The sequence below is a fragment of the Phyllobates terribilis genome, unplaced genomic scaffold, assembly GCF_046119375.1.
Source record: "Phyllobates terribilis strain yellow unplaced genomic scaffold, ASM4611937v1 Scaffold_8__6_contigs__length_399053987, whole genome shotgun sequence".
Classification (NCBI taxonomy): domain Eukaryota; kingdom Metazoa; phylum Chordata; class Amphibia; order Anura; family Dendrobatidae; genus Phyllobates; species Phyllobates terribilis.
The window spans coordinates 36,440,437-36,461,439 of record NW_027362768.1 but is presented as its reverse complement, the minus strand read 5'-3'; the positions used below and the strand labels follow the sequence as shown (position 1 = coordinate 36,461,439).

The 21,003-nt window shown below is 42.4% G+C and overlaps 1 protein-coding gene across 3 annotated transcripts in view; it reads right to left on the bottom strand.

The window, feature by feature from the left end:
* The window catches only part of KCNT2 (potassium sodium-activated channel subfamily T member 2), a 1,642,055-nt gene that overhangs the window by 642,616 nt on the left and 978,436 nt on the right, over positions 1–21,003 (bottom strand). For all 3 annotated transcript variants that reach the window (XM_073642937.1, XM_073642939.1, XM_073642938.1), the window contains exons 7-8: positions 5,426–5,509; positions 3,751–3,845 (exon numbers count right to left, since the gene is read on the bottom strand). In XM_073642937.1, coding sequence (XP_073499038.1) covers positions 3,751–3,845; positions 5,426–5,509 — 179 coding nt within the window. The remainder of the gene's footprint in view (positions 1–3,750; positions 3,846–5,425; positions 5,510–21,003) is intronic.

The window sequence follows — 21,003 nt, the reverse complement described above, 5'->3', positions numbered from 1 at the left end:
AAGGAGAATTGGAACTACTAATGCAGGAAAAGGAATATGATGTCATTGGAATCACTGAAACTTGGTGGGACGATACACATGATTGGAATAAAAGGCTAAAAGGATACAACTTATTTGCAAGAAACAGACTTGATAAACGAGGAGGAGGTGTTGCATTGTATGTTAGAAAAGCGTATATCTGCACAGAGATTGAAGCTTCAGAGACTGGGAGTTCTGTGGAAACTGTTTGGGTAAGAATACAAGGAGAGAACAACGGAAAGGACACCATTGTAGGCATTTACTACAGGCCACCTGGGCAAGCTGAAGATATGGATGAGCTCTTTATGTATCAAATGACCAAGTTCTCCAAAAAATATGACGTAGTGGTCATGGGAGATTTCAACTATCCAGACATTTGTTGGGAATCTCTCTCAAGTAAAACTAACAGGTCAAGCAAATTCTTATCCTCTCTTGCTGACAACTTTATTTTCCAAAAGGTAGGGGAGAAAACAAGGGGATCTGCTACTTTGGATCTAATCCTTATAAACAGGGAGGAAATGGTTGAGGAGGTAAAGGTGGCTGGGACCCTAGGAGGCAGCGATCATGCTATTATAGAATTTTGGATAACTAGAGGAGGAAGACATGTGAAGACTCAAACTTCAAGGTTAGATTTTAGAAAGGCAGATTTTAAGAGACTCAGAAAGAGAATAGGAGGGATCCAATGGCTGGATGTCCTTAAGGACAAAAATGTCCAGGAAGGATGGGAAATTTTTAAAAATGAGATTCTCAAAGCACAATCGTTAACAATCCCGAAAAGTAGGAAGAATGGGAAGCATTTAAGGAAACCAGGATGGATGAACACAGAACTTAAACACATGCTAAAAAGAAAGAAAGAAATGTTTATTAAATGGAAAGAGGGAGGCATATCTAAAGAAGATTATAATGCAGTCTGCAGATCCTGTAGGGCATGTATCAGGTTAGCTAAAGCTGACAATGAATTAAGGCTTGCAAGAGATGTCAAAAGCAATAAAAAAGGATTTTGGGGGTATGTCAAAAGTAAAAGAAAAGTCAAAGATGCTATAGGATTTTTACAGGATGAAAATGGAGAAATGGTAAGAGAGGATGTTGAGAAGGCCGAACTTTTTAATTCCTATTTTGCATCTGTTTTCTCTCAGAAAGAAAATGTAACATCAACTGATCTTCACTGTCCTTTTAAAGGAATAGAGGAATCCAAGTTATCAGTAAACAGAAAGATTGTGAGGGAATATTTAGCTAACATAAATGAGTTCAAGTCTCCAGGTCCAGATGAATTACACCCCAGAGTACTGAAGGAGATTGTAGAAGAAATTTTAGAACCACTCTCCATAATCTTTGAAAATTCTTGGAGAACAGGAGAAGTCCCAGAAGACTGGAGAAGAGCAAATGTTGTTCCTATCTTCAAAAAGGGGAAGAAGGTGGACCCAGGGAACTATAGGCCGGTGAGTCTGACTTCTATACCAGGAAAGATCTTTGAACAAATTATTAAACAACATGTATGTAAGTACATGGATAAGAATGAAGTGATTAACCAGAGTCAGCATGGGTTTGTAACTAACAAGTCATGTCAGACTAACTTAATTTCCTTCTATGACAGAATCACTGACTGGGTGGATCAGGGAAATGCTGTAGATATAGTATATCTTGACTTCAGCAAAGCATTTGACAAAGTATCTCACATCATCCTTATTGAAAAAATGACCAAGTATGCAATGGACCAGGCAACTGTTAGGTGGATTCATAACTGGCTTAGTGATCGGACTCAAAGGGTGGTTGTAAATGGCTTCACATCCAGCTGGATGAATGTCTCAAGTGGGGTTCCACAGGGCTCCGTCCTGGGACCTGTATTGTTCAACATCTTTATCAATGATTTAGATGAAGGAATTGAGGGTAAACTGATTAAATTTGCTGATGACACAAAGCTAGGAGGGATAGCTAATACTAGAGAAGAGAGAGAGAGGATTCAAAAAGACCTAAATAAACTGGAGCAGTGGGCAGCAACCAACAGAATGGTTTTTAACAGGGAAAAATGCAAAGTACTACATCTGGGCAATAAAAATGAAAAAAGCATATACAGAATGGGAGGAATAGAGCTAAGCAACAGTACATGTGAAAAAGACTTAGGACTAATAGATCATAGACTGAACATGAGTCAACAGTGTGATGCAGCAGCAAAAAAGGCAAATACAATTCTGGGATGTATTAACAGAAGCATACAGTCTAGATCACGTGAAGTCATTATCGGTCTTTACTCCTCTTTGGTCAGACCTCATCTGGAATACTGTGTACAGTTTTGGGCACCACATTTTAAAAAAGACATCGACAAACTGGAGCAAGTTCAGAGAAGAGCGACCAGAATGGTGACTGGTCTGCAAACCATGTCCTATGAGGAACGGTTGCAGGATTTGGGAATGTTTAGCTTGCAAAAAAGAAGACTGAGAGGAGACTTAATAGCTGTCTACAAATATGTCAAGGGCTGTCACATTGTAGAAGGATCATCTTTATTCTCATTTGCACAAGGAAAGACTAGAAGCAATGGGATGAAACTAAATGGGAGGAGACACAGATTAGATATTAGAAAAAACTTTTTGACAGTTAGGGTGATTAATGAGTGGAACAGGCTGCCACGAGAGGTGGTGAGTTCCCCTTCAATGGACGTCTTCAAACAGAGGCTGGACAGACATCTGTCTGAGATGATCTAGTGAATCCTGCTTTGAGCAGGGGGTTGGACCAGATGACCCAGGAGGTCCCTTCCAACTCTACCATTCTATGATTCTATGATTCTATGATTCAGCTTAATATTTTTTTCCTCTTTTTTACGGATAAGTCTTGTATAAGGTGCCAGTCACACAGATACATGTAGTGTATCCTGTTATATTATAGCCTATTGATCACTCCAATACTATTAGATCAGCTAGGCCACCCAGTACTCTATAAGTGCACCCCACAAAGACAGATAACTGTTTATCACAATACTACAGGGGCTGTATACATCCTGCAAAGATTAAAAAATAGATGAGGTATGAGGTAATCCTATGGCCAAAATAAGAGAGCTCGCAACTCTCATCAACAGTCTTCATTGTCAAAAGATTCTCTGTAATAAAATTTAAAACAAATCACATGAAAGGGACATTAATTCAAGAAAAAAACACAATACTTTCCAATATCTGGTCACATCATGAACTGTAGAATGCAGCAGACCACCACAATAAAAGACTTAATATATCATTTTTCATCTTTTCAGAATGCCTCCAGCCCCTGAAATGTTGATCTCTGGAATTGGGTAGTGTGTCCTTTTGGGGAGTACTTTTATAGAGCTGGGTAGCCCGCCTGATCTAGTAGTATGGGCGTGACCCATAGACCGTAAGCCGGCACGATGTTCTACACAATTGTGACTAGTAACTTATACTAGTCTTGTCTATGGGCATTGGCAATACTAATTAACCTGGTCTGCTGCATCATGCAGGACATTAGTAATGTAAGTATTGCTAAGTATTGCAGCTTTTTACTGTGATTTTTTTGATTTATGTCCTTTTGATGTGATTCGGTTATACAATAGCAGCAATTATTTTAATGTTCTTCTGTTTATTAAGAAATGAAATTAATTCTTCTCTGCCTCTATTAATGGCTCCACCAATTTAGAAATATTACTGTGAATTTTAATAAGTGTTCTGGGTACAATTACATACAATTACATATGATACATGTTATCAATAAAGCCAGTAATTGACTTACCAAGTAAAGATGAGACATAACAGAGTTGATATTAAAATTAAAACTTGATTAAACATTGCAGACTGTGTTCTTTGTATTGCTCGGTGCAGATCATTCTGAAATTAGCCAGAAAACAATAATCATATCATAATCAACATGGTATCAATCTGATTCTATGCAGAAAGGTCTTTAATTATAGGACCAGATCAGGCTAGAGGTTACTGGGTCACAGCGGGCGAGGATAGTGCAGAAAGGACGTTTCAAGGCTACAGCATCACATTTCCAATCTCACTTTATTTCACTATTTTTAATTTTGTTTATGGTTTTTGTATGGGAAATATATTAAAATCAATAGAATTCACTAGCTTTTCTACTTTTCTGACAAGACATATCAACGAGAAATAATTTTACTTTTTTAAAATGAAGGTTGTTTTTTTGGGGGGTGAGGGGGCGGGGTATGATTGCAATATTTTTTACCAGTTTTCAACATGATGGTGATTGACTAAAATGGCAAAATCTGTTGCAATCACATGTGATTTTGTGATATAAATGATATTGCTCTCTGCCTACACTAAGATTTTATTTCTGGGATCTATCCCTGTTTTTGGAAAGAAAGCTCAGCCTTCAAAAATTATTCACAAAACATGGAGGAACAATTTAAGAAGTTGTTTAGTTCAGAAAAAAATATGTTTTTTTTCTTCTGAAAACAGTGCTACTCTTGGCAATAGGCCATGTCTGGTAATGCAGCAAAATATTGCTCACTTTAATTAAAGGAGTGTTGTCAAGTTTAAAAGTTATTTTCTATCCAAAGGATAAGGGATAACTTTCCAATAAATGGGGTCTGACAGCCATTTCCCCCCTCAATCCCGCGAAGCGGGTCTATAAAGCGCCCTGGCTGAATCGAGCAGAGGTCAATGATGCACACTACCACGCTATTCATTCTTAATGGGAGTTCTGGAGATTGCCGAGCTCTGCACTGGATTGACCTTTGATGCTCCTATTGGAACAAATGGAGAGGCAGTCCATATGGCTAAATAAGAAAGGCATTTATTTGGGTACTTGCCAGGTTTGAACTCAGAGAAACTAAGTATATAGATGTGGCATTTTAATATTCTTACTTGCGAGAAGTCTTAATATTTTTGTTTCAGCATTTATAATATAATCATGTTATTTATCAGTTATTCATATACCAGCAATGAATGATAAGACAGAAATTGTTCTCTCTCTCTATTTTGGCAACTAATATCATACAATTGTTTCTAAATCTGGGGGTATAATCTTAAGTTTGTGTACTTAGCTGGAAGGAGTTATTGGCATCTACCACCCATCTGGACACATCAATAACACTTTATTGTAGTACAAATATATCTCTATATACTTTATTCTGTTGTTTAACTATAACCTAATCCAGAATAATATAAGCCCTAGTTTTTATCCTACTTTCAGCCTTATAGAATCACATTTTTTTTTCTTCATTTTTTTATTCCAGTGCATAAACCTGAAACAGATGAACCAACAGCAAACTATAATTTTTTAGATTATAATATTTTATTTTCTTTATCCCATTTATGCATGGTATCTTTATTACTGCTGTGTTCTTTTGCTTTCTCTGTTTAATAAATTTCATTTAAAAATGGTATTAACGGTATTATTCCAGATCGATAGAAAACCATAATGTCTCACATTTAAAACTTACAATCATATTCTCTAAGGCATGTTTTGCCAGCCAACAATTCAGGAAAACAGGAACAAATAAATCCCTTAAAGGAGGCCAAAAGATCTGCCAAGGAAAGAAAGCAATGTTTAATTTCTTTTCATATGCATGTAGAGACAAATGAAAAAGGTGTAACAAAAAATATACAAGTGATTAGTGATGAGCGAGTATGTTCTTTTAACCCTTTCGGCGAGCATGCTCGAGTGCTCGTTGAATATCTTCAGCGTGCTCGGCCGTTATGTTTGAATCACTCCCGTGTGCATGATTTGCGACTATTTAACAGCTGTAATACATGTGAGGAATGCCTAAGAAATAGGCATTCCTCACATGTATTATAGCTGTCAAACAGTCGCAAATCATGCACATGGGAGTGATTCAAACATAACACCGAGCGCGCTGAAGATATTCGGAAAACACTTGAGCATGCTCGTAAATCTCGAGTAACGAGCATGATCGCTCATCACAAATGATCAATCAGAATGACAGTTATGGACATTTCGGTAGTATCAAATGGAACATCTCTGATAAATGTTAATTATACTTCACAATAAAATTCTTATAACATATCTTTTCCTGTACGCTGCTACTACCATTGTTCAATCATTCAACCGTAGAAAACACAAGTATACTATTTAATATGCTGTAAAACAAGAGAACATCCGAATAATAAGTCAGGGAGAAACTAGATTTAATCAGTATAAAAAACCTTTATTATGAAGTTGAAGGGTTAGGTGGCACTACATGTACCAGCATGACTGTACCAAAATGCCAGTTAAAAAATTATTGGTGATACACATAAGTACAAAGATTTAATCCTTAGTCTATTTGGACCAGCAACAAGAAAGAATCATGATAAGGTAACATGAATCAATACATGGAAACAATATATGTAGCAGGAAACTCCATCACATAAATAGGTGGTGACTGATTATAACCCATACAATTCAGATGTGAACCATATGTAAAAGTATGTATAGTACTGAATAAATTCCAATGGAATGTACACGTGCACCTCCTATGTGAATCTAAGTGATGATAGCTGGGAAATAGTATTTAATACCTGCATTAGTGGTCCGGATGAATGAGAGGCACCATAATATTTATTATGCTGGCTTATATTTGCACCAACACATTTCACAGCAGACATTTACAGACATTGTTATCACTCACCATGTCCACTGATAAACACAATCTAAATTCAAGGGCTCAATACACCATTATATTAACACTAGTGTTGATTGAGCACTAAAATGCTCGGATGCTCGAAGCTGGGGCCGAGCTCACCGTGATACTCGGGTGCTCGACCCGAGCAACGAGCCCAATGTTAGTCTAAGGGAGACCCGAGCATTGTTGCGGCAGCACCCCCGGCAGTCTGTAGAAAGCCTAAAAAAGTGCCCAAAACGATAGTGACAGTGCTCAAATGACATGAGGACAGCATGGGGATCGCCCCAGGAAGCATATCTGACCCCCAGGTCACTGCTGTCAACAACGTGATCAGAGGTATTAAGCCACTTTAACGGGCTCACAATAAAACGTTCAAAAACGAAACTGAAACTGTTTTCCTGTGAAATATGTTAAGGAACATCCTTTCCAGGGTAAAGACTTGTGTATAAGGTAAAATAAATAACCAAAAACAGAAATACTCCTCCACACCTTTGGCTATGTTCACAAGTAGCATTTTTTCTGCGTTTTTGCACTTTTGTATTGCTTTCAACCGTGACAAATGCATTCACCGGGAAATGTCATTTTAACATTTTACAACCTTATCTGGCCATGTGCTGTGTGACACATGTATACAGTGCTGAAAAGACATGGGTACAGCATGGGGAAGATCCCTGGAAGCATCTCTGACACCCAGGTCACTGCCTAAAAGTGTGCTCATCAGAAGTGATCCTTGCCGCATCAGAAGATGCAGACTTGCAACTATCCCCTTCCAAGTCCTTGTCCCAGGGCAGTGTTTAATTGTACCGCCTCCATTCCTTGCAATGCAAGCGCAAGTATGCAGCCTGCCACCCACCCATCCCCAGGCTGCAATACTATACTGCTTGCTTGCACTTGAAATTGGGCCTTATAGGCATGTGGAGGCGGAATCTGGCCACCACATCAAGGCTGCGTCGGCCTGGTATCCATACTCAGTCTCCAGCCGCCCGGCGGCCGGGTGTCCACGCTTGGTCCCCAGCCGCCGGGGGGCGGCCGGGTGTCCATTCTCGATTCCCAGCCGCCCCGTGGCCGGGTGCCCACATATGGTCCCCAGCCACCTGGGGGCGGCCGGGTGTCCATAAATTGTCCCCAGACGCCCCAATTTGTCCCGGTGCGCCTTATACACAAGTGCGCATACCAAAACATTACCTGTGCCCTCCCCAGTACATTTAGTGGGAAGGACAGCCTAACCACAAACACGTGGACAAGTGAATGTGGCCAGGGATGGTCCATCTCACTGATGTCTTCACACTGGGCTATTATTGTGGAAGTCGGGACACAGTTGGACACTGGGATGCAACACGTCCTCCAGAGATAGAGGATTGTGGGTCCTGGGTCAATCAGGCTTCAATACAAAGTTCAGAAGGTAGACAGCAGCAGTGGTCGGCCTCCTACACTATGAGTAAATTATTCATGATCATGAGGCCATCCATCTCCTTAGCTTTCTGTTCCTTGGAACGCAAGTGCATGTATGTAGTAGCGGCTAGGCCTGAGGTGGTCAGCGTTTTGGCGCATATCCTACCTCCTCCAAGGATTGCTGGATGTTTTCCTGCTACTATCCCAGTTCTATGACTCCCGTTAAAACAAAGCTTCCGGTGATGAATGATGAATGAGGTGGTGGCAAAGGAGAAAGAGCAGGAGGAACAGCGACCATTCACTTCAATATCAGGCCAGTCAACCACACATGTCTTGTAGAATATGTTTCTGTACCAAAAGGAGAGGTTCGGCTACACAGTTATAGGGCATACGGTGAGTGAAATGCCTACCAAAAATTCTTGCCCCTTGGAAATCACATGGAGGTCAGAGGGCCTTAACTAAACCATTTTTTCCATTTATAGCAACTGGGTCTCCTGTACACTGTTGGCCTAAGCAGTGAATGGAAGGCTTTCCAAAATTTATGAGGAACTTCAATGCCCCTTGAAACAGATGTGGATTACAGCGTACTAAAAACCTTCTACCCATTATTGGGGAGTGAGTCTCCCTTAGTTTTCGCCTATGCATTGAAAAGCAAAAGCTGATTTAAAATTAGGGGGAAATGCAATGCCCGTTGGAAGAGTCGTGGAGGGTAGAGGTAATTAAAAACAACATTTCAATGCCCCTTGGAAGAGCTGTGGAGTTCATAGTGGTTTATCAAGACGGTTTTAATGCCCCTTGGAAGAGACGTGGAGGTCACAGTAGCTTAAAAAGATGGTTTTAATGCACCTTGGAAGAGACGTGGAGTTCAGAGTGGTTTAAAAAGACAGCTTTAATGCCCCTTTGAAGAGACGGGAGATCCCAGTGGAATAAAAAGACAATATCAATGCCCCTTGGAAGAGTGGTGGAGGTCCCAGTGGAATAAAAAGACAATATCAATGCCCCTTTGAAGAGTGGTGGAGATTACAGTGGAATAAAAATACAATATCAATGACGCTTGGAAGAGACGTGGAGGTCACAGTAGCTTAACAAGATGGTTTTAATGCCCCTTGGAAGAGTCGTGAAGTTCAGAGTGGTTTAACAAGATGATTTTAATGCCCCTTGGAAGAGACGTGGAGTTCAGAGTGGTTTAACAAGACGGTTTCAATGCCCCTTGGAAGAGACGTGGAGGTCACAGTAGCTTAACAAGACGGTTTTAATGCCCCTTGGAAGAGACGTGGAGGTCACAGTAGCTTAACAAGACGGTTTTAATAACCCTTGAAAGAGACGTGGAGTTCAGAGTGGTTTAACAAGACGGTTTTAATGCCCCTTGGAAGAGACGTGGAGGTCCCAGTGGAATAAAAAGACAATATCAATGCCCCTTGGAAGAGTGGTCGAGGTCGCAGTGGAATAAAAAGACAATATCAATGCACCTTGGAAGAGTGGTGGAGGTCGCAATGGAATAAAAAGATCAATGTCAATGCCCCTTGGAAGAGTGATGGAGGCCCCAGTGGAATAAAAAGACAGTATCAATAACCCTTGGAAGAGACGTGGGGGTCACAGTAACTTAACAAGATGATTTTAATGCCCCTTACAAGAGCCATGCAGTACAGCATATTAAAAACATTATTCCCATTTTTGGGGAGTGGGTCTCCCATAGTAATTGCCTATGCCTTCCAAGCAAAAGCGGCCAAAAATTAGGACGGAGGAACTTGCAATACCCCTTGCAAGAGCCATGCAGTACATCATATTAAAAACATTATTCCCATTATTGGGGAGTGGGTCTCCCGTAGTCTTTGCCTATGCCTTCCAAGCAAGAGCTGCCAAAAATTAGGACGGAGGAAATTGCAATGCTGGCAACACGGACCATGGTCAACCTGGTGGTATAGTGGTGGTTGAGTCTGAGGAGAAGGAGAAGAGCAAAAAACAGCCGAAATGAGGAAGTGTATACCCATGTGTGGGTGTGAAGCGGTGCATGGGAATACACCTCCCAAAATAGTGGATTTCACTTTATGTTACTTTGCTGTCATTTGGTGGTGATGAGAAGTCTGGCCCAATCCAGCCCTTGTTTATTTTGATAAGGGTCAGCTTGTCAGCATTGTCAGTTGACAGGCGAGTGTGCTTATCAGTTATAATTCCCCTTTTCTATGCAAAAAGGTGGATTACACTCAGATTTGAACCGTGGAAGAGGAAAACCAGAGTTTTATTTCTCTGGCCTACACCAGAATCTTTTAAATAGATATATTTGTGTCTGAACAGTCAGCGAGACACCAAAACTGTTTTTTTTATGCAAAAAGGTGGATTACACCCAGATTTGAACCATGGAAGAGGAAAACCACAGTTCTATTTCTCTGGCCTACACCAGAGTCTTTTAAACAGATATATTTGAGTCTGAACAATCAGCGAGACATTGAAACTGTTTTTTTTTATGCAAAAAGGTGGATTACACCCAGATTTGAACCGTGGAAGAGGAAAACCACAGTTAAGGTTCTCTGACCTACACCAGAATCTTTTAGACAGATATATTTGTGTCTGAAAAGTCAGCGAGACACTCAATCTTTTTTTTTTTATGTAAAAAAGGCGAAAAGGTGGATTGCACCCAGATTTGAACCGTAGAAGAGGAAAACCACAGTTCTATTTCACTTGCCTACACCAGAATCTTTTAAACAGATATATTTGTGTCTGAACAGTCAGCGAGACACTGAAACTGTTTTTTTTTATGCAAAAAGGTGGATTACACCCAGATTTAAGCCGTGGAAGAGGAAAACCACAGTTCTAGTTCTCTGGCCTACACCAGAATCTTTTAAACAGATATATTTGTGTCTGAACAGTCAGCGAGACACTATTACTGTTTTTTTTATGCAAAAAAGGCAAAAAGGTGGATTACACCCAGATTTGAACCGTGGAAGAGGAAAACCACAGTTCTATTTCTCTGGCCTACACCAGAATCTTTTAAACAGATATATTTGTGTCTGAACAGTCAGCGAGACACTGAAACTTTTTTTTTTATGGAAAAAAGGCAAAAAAGTGGATATTACAGAGATTTGAACCGTCGAACTTCAAAACCACAGTTCTAGTTATCTGGCCTAAACCAGAATCTTTTAAACAGATATATTTGTGTCTGAACACTCACAAACACACTCAATTTTTTTTTTTTGGGGTGGGGGGGAATTACCAAAAGGTTAATAAGACTGGTATTTGTACAGTCTGACTGAGGGAAAAAAAAAAAAAAGAGGATTTAGATAAAAAAAAAAGGATTTCTCCTGGCCCCTGAGACCTGGGGCTAAGTCTAGCAATTTGCGAAGCAGCTCACAGGACTGTAATGCAGTGTTTCTTGGTATAACCATTGCGTCTCCTATACAGCCTGCCTGCCTGCCTCCCTGATATCTGGGATGGATATTAGTCCTGAGAAGGACTGTTTGTTTGATTTTGCAGGCTTTAGAGACCCTACACTACCTAATTCGCAGTATAAATCTCTCTCTAGCTCAGCAGCACTCTCCCTACACCGTCTGATCTGGAGCGACTGTGTCCAAGATGGTGGCGCCCGGTTTTAAATACTCGAGGTGACGCTGTGCGGCCAGCCAATCACTGTAATGCCCACAACCAACATGGCTGTGGCATTACAGTGACTGGCTGGCAATCCCTGCATGTTCATTGTCTCTGTAAAGAACGCCAAACATGCAGGGCGGAGACCCGAGCTCCCGCCCGAGTAACCCGAAAATGCTCGGTCCTCGCTCGAGCATGATCGCTCAACACTAATTAACACCAGTTTCTCTGTGTTAATTTGAACCCAGGAATATAGTGGAAGGAAAGAGTGCTAACTTGGGATGAGTGGATCTATCTGTAAAGGATCGATTTGTAAGAGAATTTCCTAAAATTTGTTCCTGCTATTTTGAACACTTTGAGATTCACTTTTCAAGGATTGCCCCCCAAAAAAATATAAAAGCACAGCACTAGTGATGAACGAGCATGCTCGCTACTGCTCTGTGCTCACCCGAGCACCTCAATGCTCAAGATGCTCGGCGTTCGCCGAGTATTTCCGGGGTTGCTCGGCGGGAGCTCGGGTCCCCTCCCTGCATGCTTGGCGTTCTTTAGAGCGCCAATCAACATGTAGGGATTGTCTGCCACACACTGTAATGCCGCAACCATGTTGATTGTGGCATTACATTGATTGGCCGGCCGCACAGCGTTATCAGTTCTATATTGTATATTGTTTCTAGTTAGTGTAGGTATACCACAACATCTGAACTAACAGTCCTTCTGAGGACTAATCCATCTGCAGAGATATCAGTGCTTGGCAGACAGGCAGGGTATATAGCAGACTGCAGTGCACATAGCAAGTGGGTCCATTCTAGTTCTGTCTGCTGGTTCTTTTACAGATATTTGTAGAAATAGCCCCAGGTATTAGGGGTCAGGAATATTTTTTTTTTTATCTTAATCCTGATTACTTGCTTAAAAAGCAATCCAGAAAACACAGTTTTTCTGTGCTATTTTCTTGTTAGCACTGCAGAATACAGCCAGGTCCTTTCCATATTACAGCGCTAAAATTCCAGCTATTTAAAACTGTGGTTTGTCCGTCACACAGATCACATATAAATGCGCTGAAAATTCTGCCATTTCTGGCCTCCATTAAAATTTTGTTTCAGTGTGTCAGCGAAGATATTGACACCAGTTTGCTGTTAAAAATAGTTACCTACAGACCAGCTATTTAAAACTGTGGTTTGTCCGTCACACAGATCATATATAATTGTGCTGAAAATATTGCCATCTCTGGCCTCTATTTAAATTTTGTTGCAGTGTGTCAGTGAACTTATTGACATGAGGTCAGCACTGTTAAAAATAGTTACCTAAAGGCCAGTTATTTAAAACTGTGGTTTGTCCGTCACACGAATCACATAGAATTGCACTGAAAATATTGGCATTTCTGGCCTCCATTGAAATTTTGTTGCAGTGTGTCAGTGAACTTATTGACACGAGGTGGACTCTGTTAAAAATAGTTACCTACAGGCCAGCTGTTATGCGTCGGGAGTTTGCTGGATTCAAAATGGGTCCAGAGCCTTCTGTGGTCTCCCATTCCAGTCCAGCCAGGGCTAAAATTGCTCAGCATCATTGTCAGTCCCAACGCCTAGCTGGTCCATGAGAAGTACAGGTTGTCTTTTGGGCCTTTGTGCCTAGAAGCAGGAAGCATAGGTTGCGGAGGGAGACAGGGCTGTTAAAGTCTAAGTCCAGGTTTTTCTGTACTGAGCATGCCCGTGACATGGCGCACCGTGATTGGTGGTTTGGGAGTCAGCTGGTCCGGTGACCTGGCACCGCCTGATTGGTCGTGGGTGACGTCACCAATGGTGCGACGGTGGGCAGGGCTTAATCTTTAAAGGGCCCGCCCACAAATGTGGTGGCGGGCTCTGATCATTGAGCAGTGATACTGTTGTGTGGATGCTTGGCCTATAGAGCTCCACGTGTGCTTTAGTTGAAATAGGCAGGTGTAGTGGAAATAGGTGTGACACCCCAGGGGTCTGGTTGCCACAGTAATAGAGATATTATGTCTGAGAGCAAGTGGGAGGTTTCTCTGGTCAGGAGCCCTAAGCATGCAACACTGCCCGCCCAGACCTGGGAGGGGAGGAATCTGCCCTTATAAACTGGGTCTGGGGCGGGATTAGGTTAGTCAGAGCCTGGAGAGGGAAAGTGACAACAGGAGCTCTGTAGGAGCAGGAGTGAGTGCCAGAGGCTGGAAGCTAGATAGCTCGCCTTGGCTGAAGACACTAACCCGGACACAGAGTCCGAGGCTGTGGGGACATCCAGGTCCAGCAGCAGAATCCAACCGGCAGGGGATTCCATGTCCTCAGGCCTTAGAAACCCGAAGGCACGGTCACAAGCAAGGGACCAGCACCGCCATCGTGAAGCGAAGGCTGACGGAAGGCCCCAAGTCACCGGCCATACGGGTGAGCACCACACGGTATACTCAGGGACGTGGGCTACTTCTACCCGCATAGAGCAAGGTAGCCAGGAAAGAGTGCAGATAGTCGGGGAGGCCTACAACTCCACCTGGCCAGGGGAGATCCTGCTTGCTCACAGACTGACCAGGCCCCTACTGCTAACCAGTACTCCCGGGAGGGTCTGCTTTATACCATCAGTAAAGACCCTGAACTGTACCACACGTCTCTGTGATTCCTTGCCGCACCAGCACCATTATTACTGGGACGCTCACACCATCACTCCCATCATCCACATTAGCTGCCCTGATGCAATACTTCTCCCGTGGGGAGTTATCCCATACTCGGCTGCGCAAACAACATCAGCCTCAGCGGTCGGCAGCGCAGCGGCGGTCCCCACTGACCGCAATCCACGGGTGGCGTAGACGGACATTTGCTATTACATGTAGACTGCCACTGGTTTGACCGCCCTGGGCACGGACCGGGTCACCGCCACGGAGGACTACAACCCCCAGCGATCCGGCTCCGGGTATCCCCCTGAACCGCACAGGCCCAGGGGGCGCGTCATAGGCAGGCTAGTGGAAATAGGCAGGTAGCTTGGCCGTATAGACTGGCTCCTACTAGGGGGTCGCCATACACCCCGAGCAGTCTGCAGATGCCGTATTCCCGGTACCGCCTGTGAGCCACGTGGAGTGATTCTCCTCAGTCCGGTAGCACGCTGGCTGAGAGCACTTACACGCCAGCGTGAGTCACACACGCATCCTAGCACCCACAGCGTAGTCCCTATGTAGTTAACAGGGCTACAGCTACTTTCCCGGTCGCACATCTCCCGTGCTGTTAACGGAGATTGAGCAAACCGCTATACCCGTTCCTGTGTGCAGTAACACGGAAGGGTTTATCATTTAAGTTGGTTGCTTTCCTTCTCACCTGGAAAGTGTTCGGCAGCAGTCCACCAGACTGCATTGTGGACCCCGGGGTTGGTTGCGTTCCATTATAATAAAGTTGTTTGCAACCATCCCCCATAACAGTATCAGAGTGCCAGGGTGTTACCGAACATGGCCGACAACCAACAACTGCAGCGCTATGTACAGCAACTTGAGAGCAGACTTAGGTCTCTGGAACAAGCTGCCCCGGTCGCTGATATCACTGCAGTGGCTACCCATGCGGCTTCTCTAGCAGCCAATCTGGTTAACTCGGCTGCGGTGAATGCTGCGACCACCTCAAGTGCCCCTTTATCCCATTTTGCTCTCCCTGAAAAATTTTCTGGGGACAGTAAATCCTGCAGGGGTTTTATTAATTTATGCCCTACTCACTTGGAGATGATGGAGGCACGGTTCCCCTCCGAAAGAGCCAAAGTGGGTTATGTCTTCTCGTTACTCTCCCACAGGGCTATGGAGTGGGCTACTCCTCTGTGGGAGCGCAATGACCCGGTAGTGGCTAATGCAGGTTTCTTCCTTAAAGCCCTAATGACTGTATTCCTTGGTCCTCAGGTCACGCATGATACGGCTCTTAAGCTTCTTGCGCTGATCCAGGGTTCGGCCACCGCAAGCCATTATGCCATCCAATTTAGAACCTTAGCGGCTGAATTGGATTGGTCTGAGCAGTAGAGATGAGCGTTGTTCTACTCGAACTGTTCGCCAATCTCAAATTCGAGCTGTTTTGGGCGGTGTTCGAGCCGTTCGGCGAACACGAACAATTTGAGAAAAATTCGGCTGTTCGAGGTTATGTTCGATAACTGTTCGTGCACCAAAATCATAACTGGATTTTTTCTCAGTAATGATGAAAATTAATGTTAATACGCAGTTTGAGTGTACAGCGGGGTGGGGGGAGGGGCAGGGGATGGATCTCTGCAGGAACAATGAAGATCTCCATTTTTTTTTTCTCTTTCCCGCATTTACAGTGGGGAGGTGCAATCTGTCAGCCTATCAGCAGCGCACACACGGAGCGAAGTGCTTTTTTTCACACAAGCAAGGGCATGTGTCATTGGCAGTGTATGTCACATGTCCTTGCCCTATAAGACCAAGCCATTTTCCCCGTCGCCACCATTTTCTCACTGCTGCAGCTGCGTGTTAGACAGCACCGCTGTTGCTGTGTGCGCTATACCTTGTTAATTTCAAGCCAATTTTCGCACAAATCTACAGATAGCTTGGGAGTAGGGAATAGTTGTGATTGCAGTCCTTTTAAGGACTAGGTCACAGCATTTCCTACGACTTTTATCAGGCAGGTCTGTGCTCTTAAATAGATAGATTGTGGGAGTAAAGACTAATTGTAATTGGAGTCCTTTTCAGGACTAGGTTACATCAGTTCCTATCAGTTTTTGCCAGGCAGGTCTGTGCCAGTGCTGTGCAAGTTTTTTTCACAGCATTTGGCTGAATCTAGCAAAGCTAATCCTTTTTGGCCTATTGCAGAGTGTGTTAGTCAGTGGAGTAGCCTATCTGTGCTGCAAGATATACCACCTGTGTATAGAATACCAATTTTTTTACTGCACCTAGTGAAGTAAAATCTTTTGGGCATAGCATCATTCTATTAGTCCATCTATACTGACCTCCATCAGGTTGCAAATTGAATATAATTTTTTTCTGCATCTAGCTCTGAAAAAATATTGGGCTTCTAGCTGTGTGTGGGACTTGTTGTATTAGTCCATCTATACTGACCTCCATCAGGTTGCAAACTGAATATATTTTTTTCTGCATCTACCTCTGAAAAAATATTGGGCTTCTCGCTGTGTGTGGGACTTGTTCTATTAATCCATCTATACAGACCTCCATCAGGTTGCAAACTGAATATATTTTTTTCTGCATCTACCTCTGAAAAAATATTCGGCTTCTAGCTGTGTGTGGGACTTGTTGTATTAGTCCATCTATACTGACCTCCATCAGGTTGCAAACTGAATATATTTTTTTCTGCATCTACCTCTGAAAAAATATTGGGCTTCTAGCTGTGTGTGGGACTTGTTCTATTAATCCATCTATACAGACCTCCATCAGGTTGCAAACTGAATATATTTTTTTCTGCATCTACCTCTGAAAAAATATGTGGCCTTCTAGCAGTGTGTGGGACTTTCTCTATTAGTCCATCTATACTGACCTCCATCAGGTTGCAAACTGAATATAATTTTTTTCTGCATCTAGCTCTGAAAAAATATTTGGCCTTCTAGCAGTGTGTGGGACTTTCTCTATTAGTCCATCTATACTGACCTCCATCAGGTTGCAAATTAAAAATAATTTTTATCTGCATCTACAGAACCTCTGAAAAAATATTTGGGCTTCTAGCTGTGTGTGGGACTTGTTCTATTAGTCCATCTATACTGACCTCCATCAGGTTGCAAATTGAATATAATTTTTATCTGCATCTAGCTCTGAAAAAATATTTGGCCTTCTAGCAGTGTGTGGGACTTTCTCTATTAGTCCATCTATACTGACCTCCATCAGGTTGCAAATTGAATATAATTTTTATCTGCATCTAGCTCTGAAAAAATATTTGGCCTTCTAGCAGTGTGTGGGACTTTCTCTATTAGTCCATCTATACTGACCTCCATCGGGTTGCAAATTAAAAATAATTTTTATCTGCATCTACCTCTGAAAAAATATTTGGGCTTCTAGCTGTGTGTGGGACTTGTTCTATTACTCCATCTATACTGACCTCCATCAGGTTGCAAACTGAAAATATTTTTTTCTGCATCTACCTCTGAAAAAATATTGGGCTTCTAGCTGTGTGTGGGACTTGTTGTATTAGTCCATCTATACTGACCTCCATCAGGTTGCAAATTAAAAATAATTTTTATCTGCATCTACAGTACCTCTGAAAAAATATTTGGGCTTCTAGCTGTGTGTGGGACTTGTTCTATTAGTCCATCTATACTGACCTCCATCAGGTTGCAAAATGAATATAATTTTTATCTGCATCTAGCTCTGAAAAAATATTTGGCCTTCTAGCAGTGTGTGGGACTTTATCTATTAGTCCATCTATACTGACCTCCATCAGGTTGCAAATTAAAAATAATTTTTATCTGCATCTAGCTCTGAAAAAATATTTGGCCTTCTAGCAGTGTGTGGGACTTTCTCTATTAGTCCATCTATACTGACCTCCATTAGGTTGCAAATTAAAAATAATTTTTATCTGCATCTACCTCTGAAAATATATTTGGGCTTCTAGCTGTGTGTGGGACTTGTTCTATTACTCACTGGTGGTGGTGGTGGGAGACTCACTACTGAGAGGAACAGAAGCAGCTATCTGCAGACCGGACATAACCGCAAGAGAAGTATGCTGCCTCCCAGGGGCGAAGATCAAGGATGTTACCGATAGGATACCAAAGCTCATCAGTCCCAAGGATGTCCACCCATTTCTTCTGATACATGTTGGCACCAATGACACAGCAAAGAAGGACCTACCGACAATCTGCAAGGACTTTGAAGCATTGGGGAAGAAAGTAAAAGAACTGGATGCGCAGGTAGTTTTTTCTTCTATCCTTCCAGTAGACGGGCATGGCGTCAGGAGATGGAACAGGATCCTTGATGTGAACAGCTGGCTGAGACGATGGTGCAGACAACAAGGATTTGGATTCCTGGACCACGGTGTGAATTACCTCTATGATGGACTCCTTGCCAGAGAAGGACTACACCTCAACAAACCCGGGAAACACACATTCGCCAGGAGACTCGCAACACTCATCAGGAGGGCGTTAAACTAGAAGAAGAGGGGATGGGAAGAAAAACGCCGGACACGAACATGCAACCAGAGGACATACTAATGAAAGATATGAAGTGCGACAAAGAAGGTCCAAGACAAGATACTTGGAAGGGAGGTAAGAAAATTTCTAATACAATCCACAGGGAGAAGATTGGAACAAAACAAAATCATGTAAACTGCGTGCTAGCAAATGCCAGGAGCCTGACAAACAAGATGGATGAACTGGAAGCAGAAATATCTACAGGTAACTATGACATAGTGGGAATAACCGAGACATGGTTGGATGAAAGCTATGACTGGGCAGTTAACTTACAGGGTTACAGTCTGTTTAGAAGGGATCGAAGAAATCGGAAAGGGGGTGGAGTCTGTCTATATGTAAAGACGTGTCTAAAGCCTACAATACGGGAGGATGTATGGGAGGGAAATGAGGAGGTCGAGTCCTTATGGGTGGAGATACATGGGGCAAAAAACAAGAATAAAATTATCATAGGAGTCTGTTATAAACCACCAAATATAGCAGAAGCCACGGAAAGTCTATTAATGAGACAAATAGACGAAGTAGCAAAAAATAACGAGGTGATTATTATGGGGGACTTCAACTACCCCGATATAGACTGGGAAACCGAAAGCTGTAGATCTCAGAAAGGAAACAGGTTTCTGTCAATTATCAAAGACAATTATTTGTCACAACTTGTGCAGGAACCAACTAGAGGGACTGCCCTTTTAGACTTAATATTAACTAACAGGCCAGACAGAATAACTGAGGTGCAGGTCGGGGGGCACCTGGGAAATAGTGACCACAACATTATACAATTCCACATGTGCTTCAGTAGGGTGCCCAGCAAGGGAGTCACAAAAACACTGAACTTCAGGAGGGCAAAGTTTGATCAGCTAAGAGATGCCCTTCACCTTATAGACTGGGATAGTATCTTCAGTAATAGGAGCACGGATAGAAAATGGGAAATTTTCAAAACAGTCCTACATAGTCACTGTAGAAAGTACATACCTTATGGGAATAAAAGGGCTAGGAATAGGAGGAAGCCAATGTGGCTAAATAAGGAAGTCAAGAGGGCAATGAAAAACAAAAAAAGGGCTTTCGGTAAACTTAAACAAGAAGGCAGCGAGGAAGCGCTAATAACTTATAGGGAAAAAAACAAAATCTGTAAGAAACAAATAAGAATAGCAAAAGAGGAGACAGAGAGACTAATTGCCAAAGAAAGTAAAACAAATCCCAAACTGTTCTTTAACTATATAAACAGTAAAAGGATTAAAACTGATGGAGTTGGCCCATTGAAAAATAACCTGGGTAAAATCATAGAGGGCGATGAGGGTAAAGCCAACCTACTCAATAGCTTCTTCTCCACTGTTTTCACAAAAGAAAACAATTTATCGGAGGAAATGCAAAGTGATAAAGTAAACCCTCCGCTAAATATTACCCACCTAACCCAGGAGGAAGTTCAGAAATGCCTAAATAATATCACAATAGACAAGTCACCAGGCCCAGATGGCATACACCCCCGGGTACTAAAAGAATTAAGTAATGTGATAGACAGACCGCTGTATCTTATATTCAAGCACTCTTTATGGACAGGGACTGCCCCACTAGACTGGCGCCAAGCAAATGTTTTACCAATATTCAAAAAGGGGTCTAAAAGTGACCCTGGGAACTATAGACCAGTCAGCTTAACGTCTGTTGTGGGTAAATTGTTTGAAGGATTTCTTAGAGATGCTATTGTAGAATATCTTAATGATAATAACTGTCTAACTCCATATCAACATGGATTCATGAGAGATCGCTCCTGCCAAACAAACCTGATTGCCTTCTACGAGGAGGTGAGCTCACAGCTGGACCGGGGAGAGTCAGTGGATGTTGTATACCTTGACTTCTCCAAAGCGTTTGATACCGTGCCACACAAAAGGTTGGTATATAAAATGAGAATGCTTGGTCTGGGGGATAATGTGTGCAAGTGGGTAAATAGCTGGCTGAGTGATAGAAAGCAGAGGGTGGTTATCAATGGAGTAAGCTCAGGGTGTGTCAGGGTTACTAGCGGGGTGCCTCAAGGGTCTGTCTTGGGCCCTATATTATTTAATATATTTATTAATGATCTAGTGGAAGGGTTGCATAGTAAAATAGCAATATTTGCAGATGATACTAAACTTTGTAAGTAGTTAACACAGATGAGGATAGGGCACAGCTACAGGAGGATTTAGATAAATTGGGGAGTTGGGCCAAAAAATGGCAAATGGGGTTCAATGCCGATAAATGTAAGGTCATGCACATGGGAAAGAAAAACAGCAGTCACCCATACATATTAAATGGGAAAACGTTGGGGAAATCTGACATGGAGA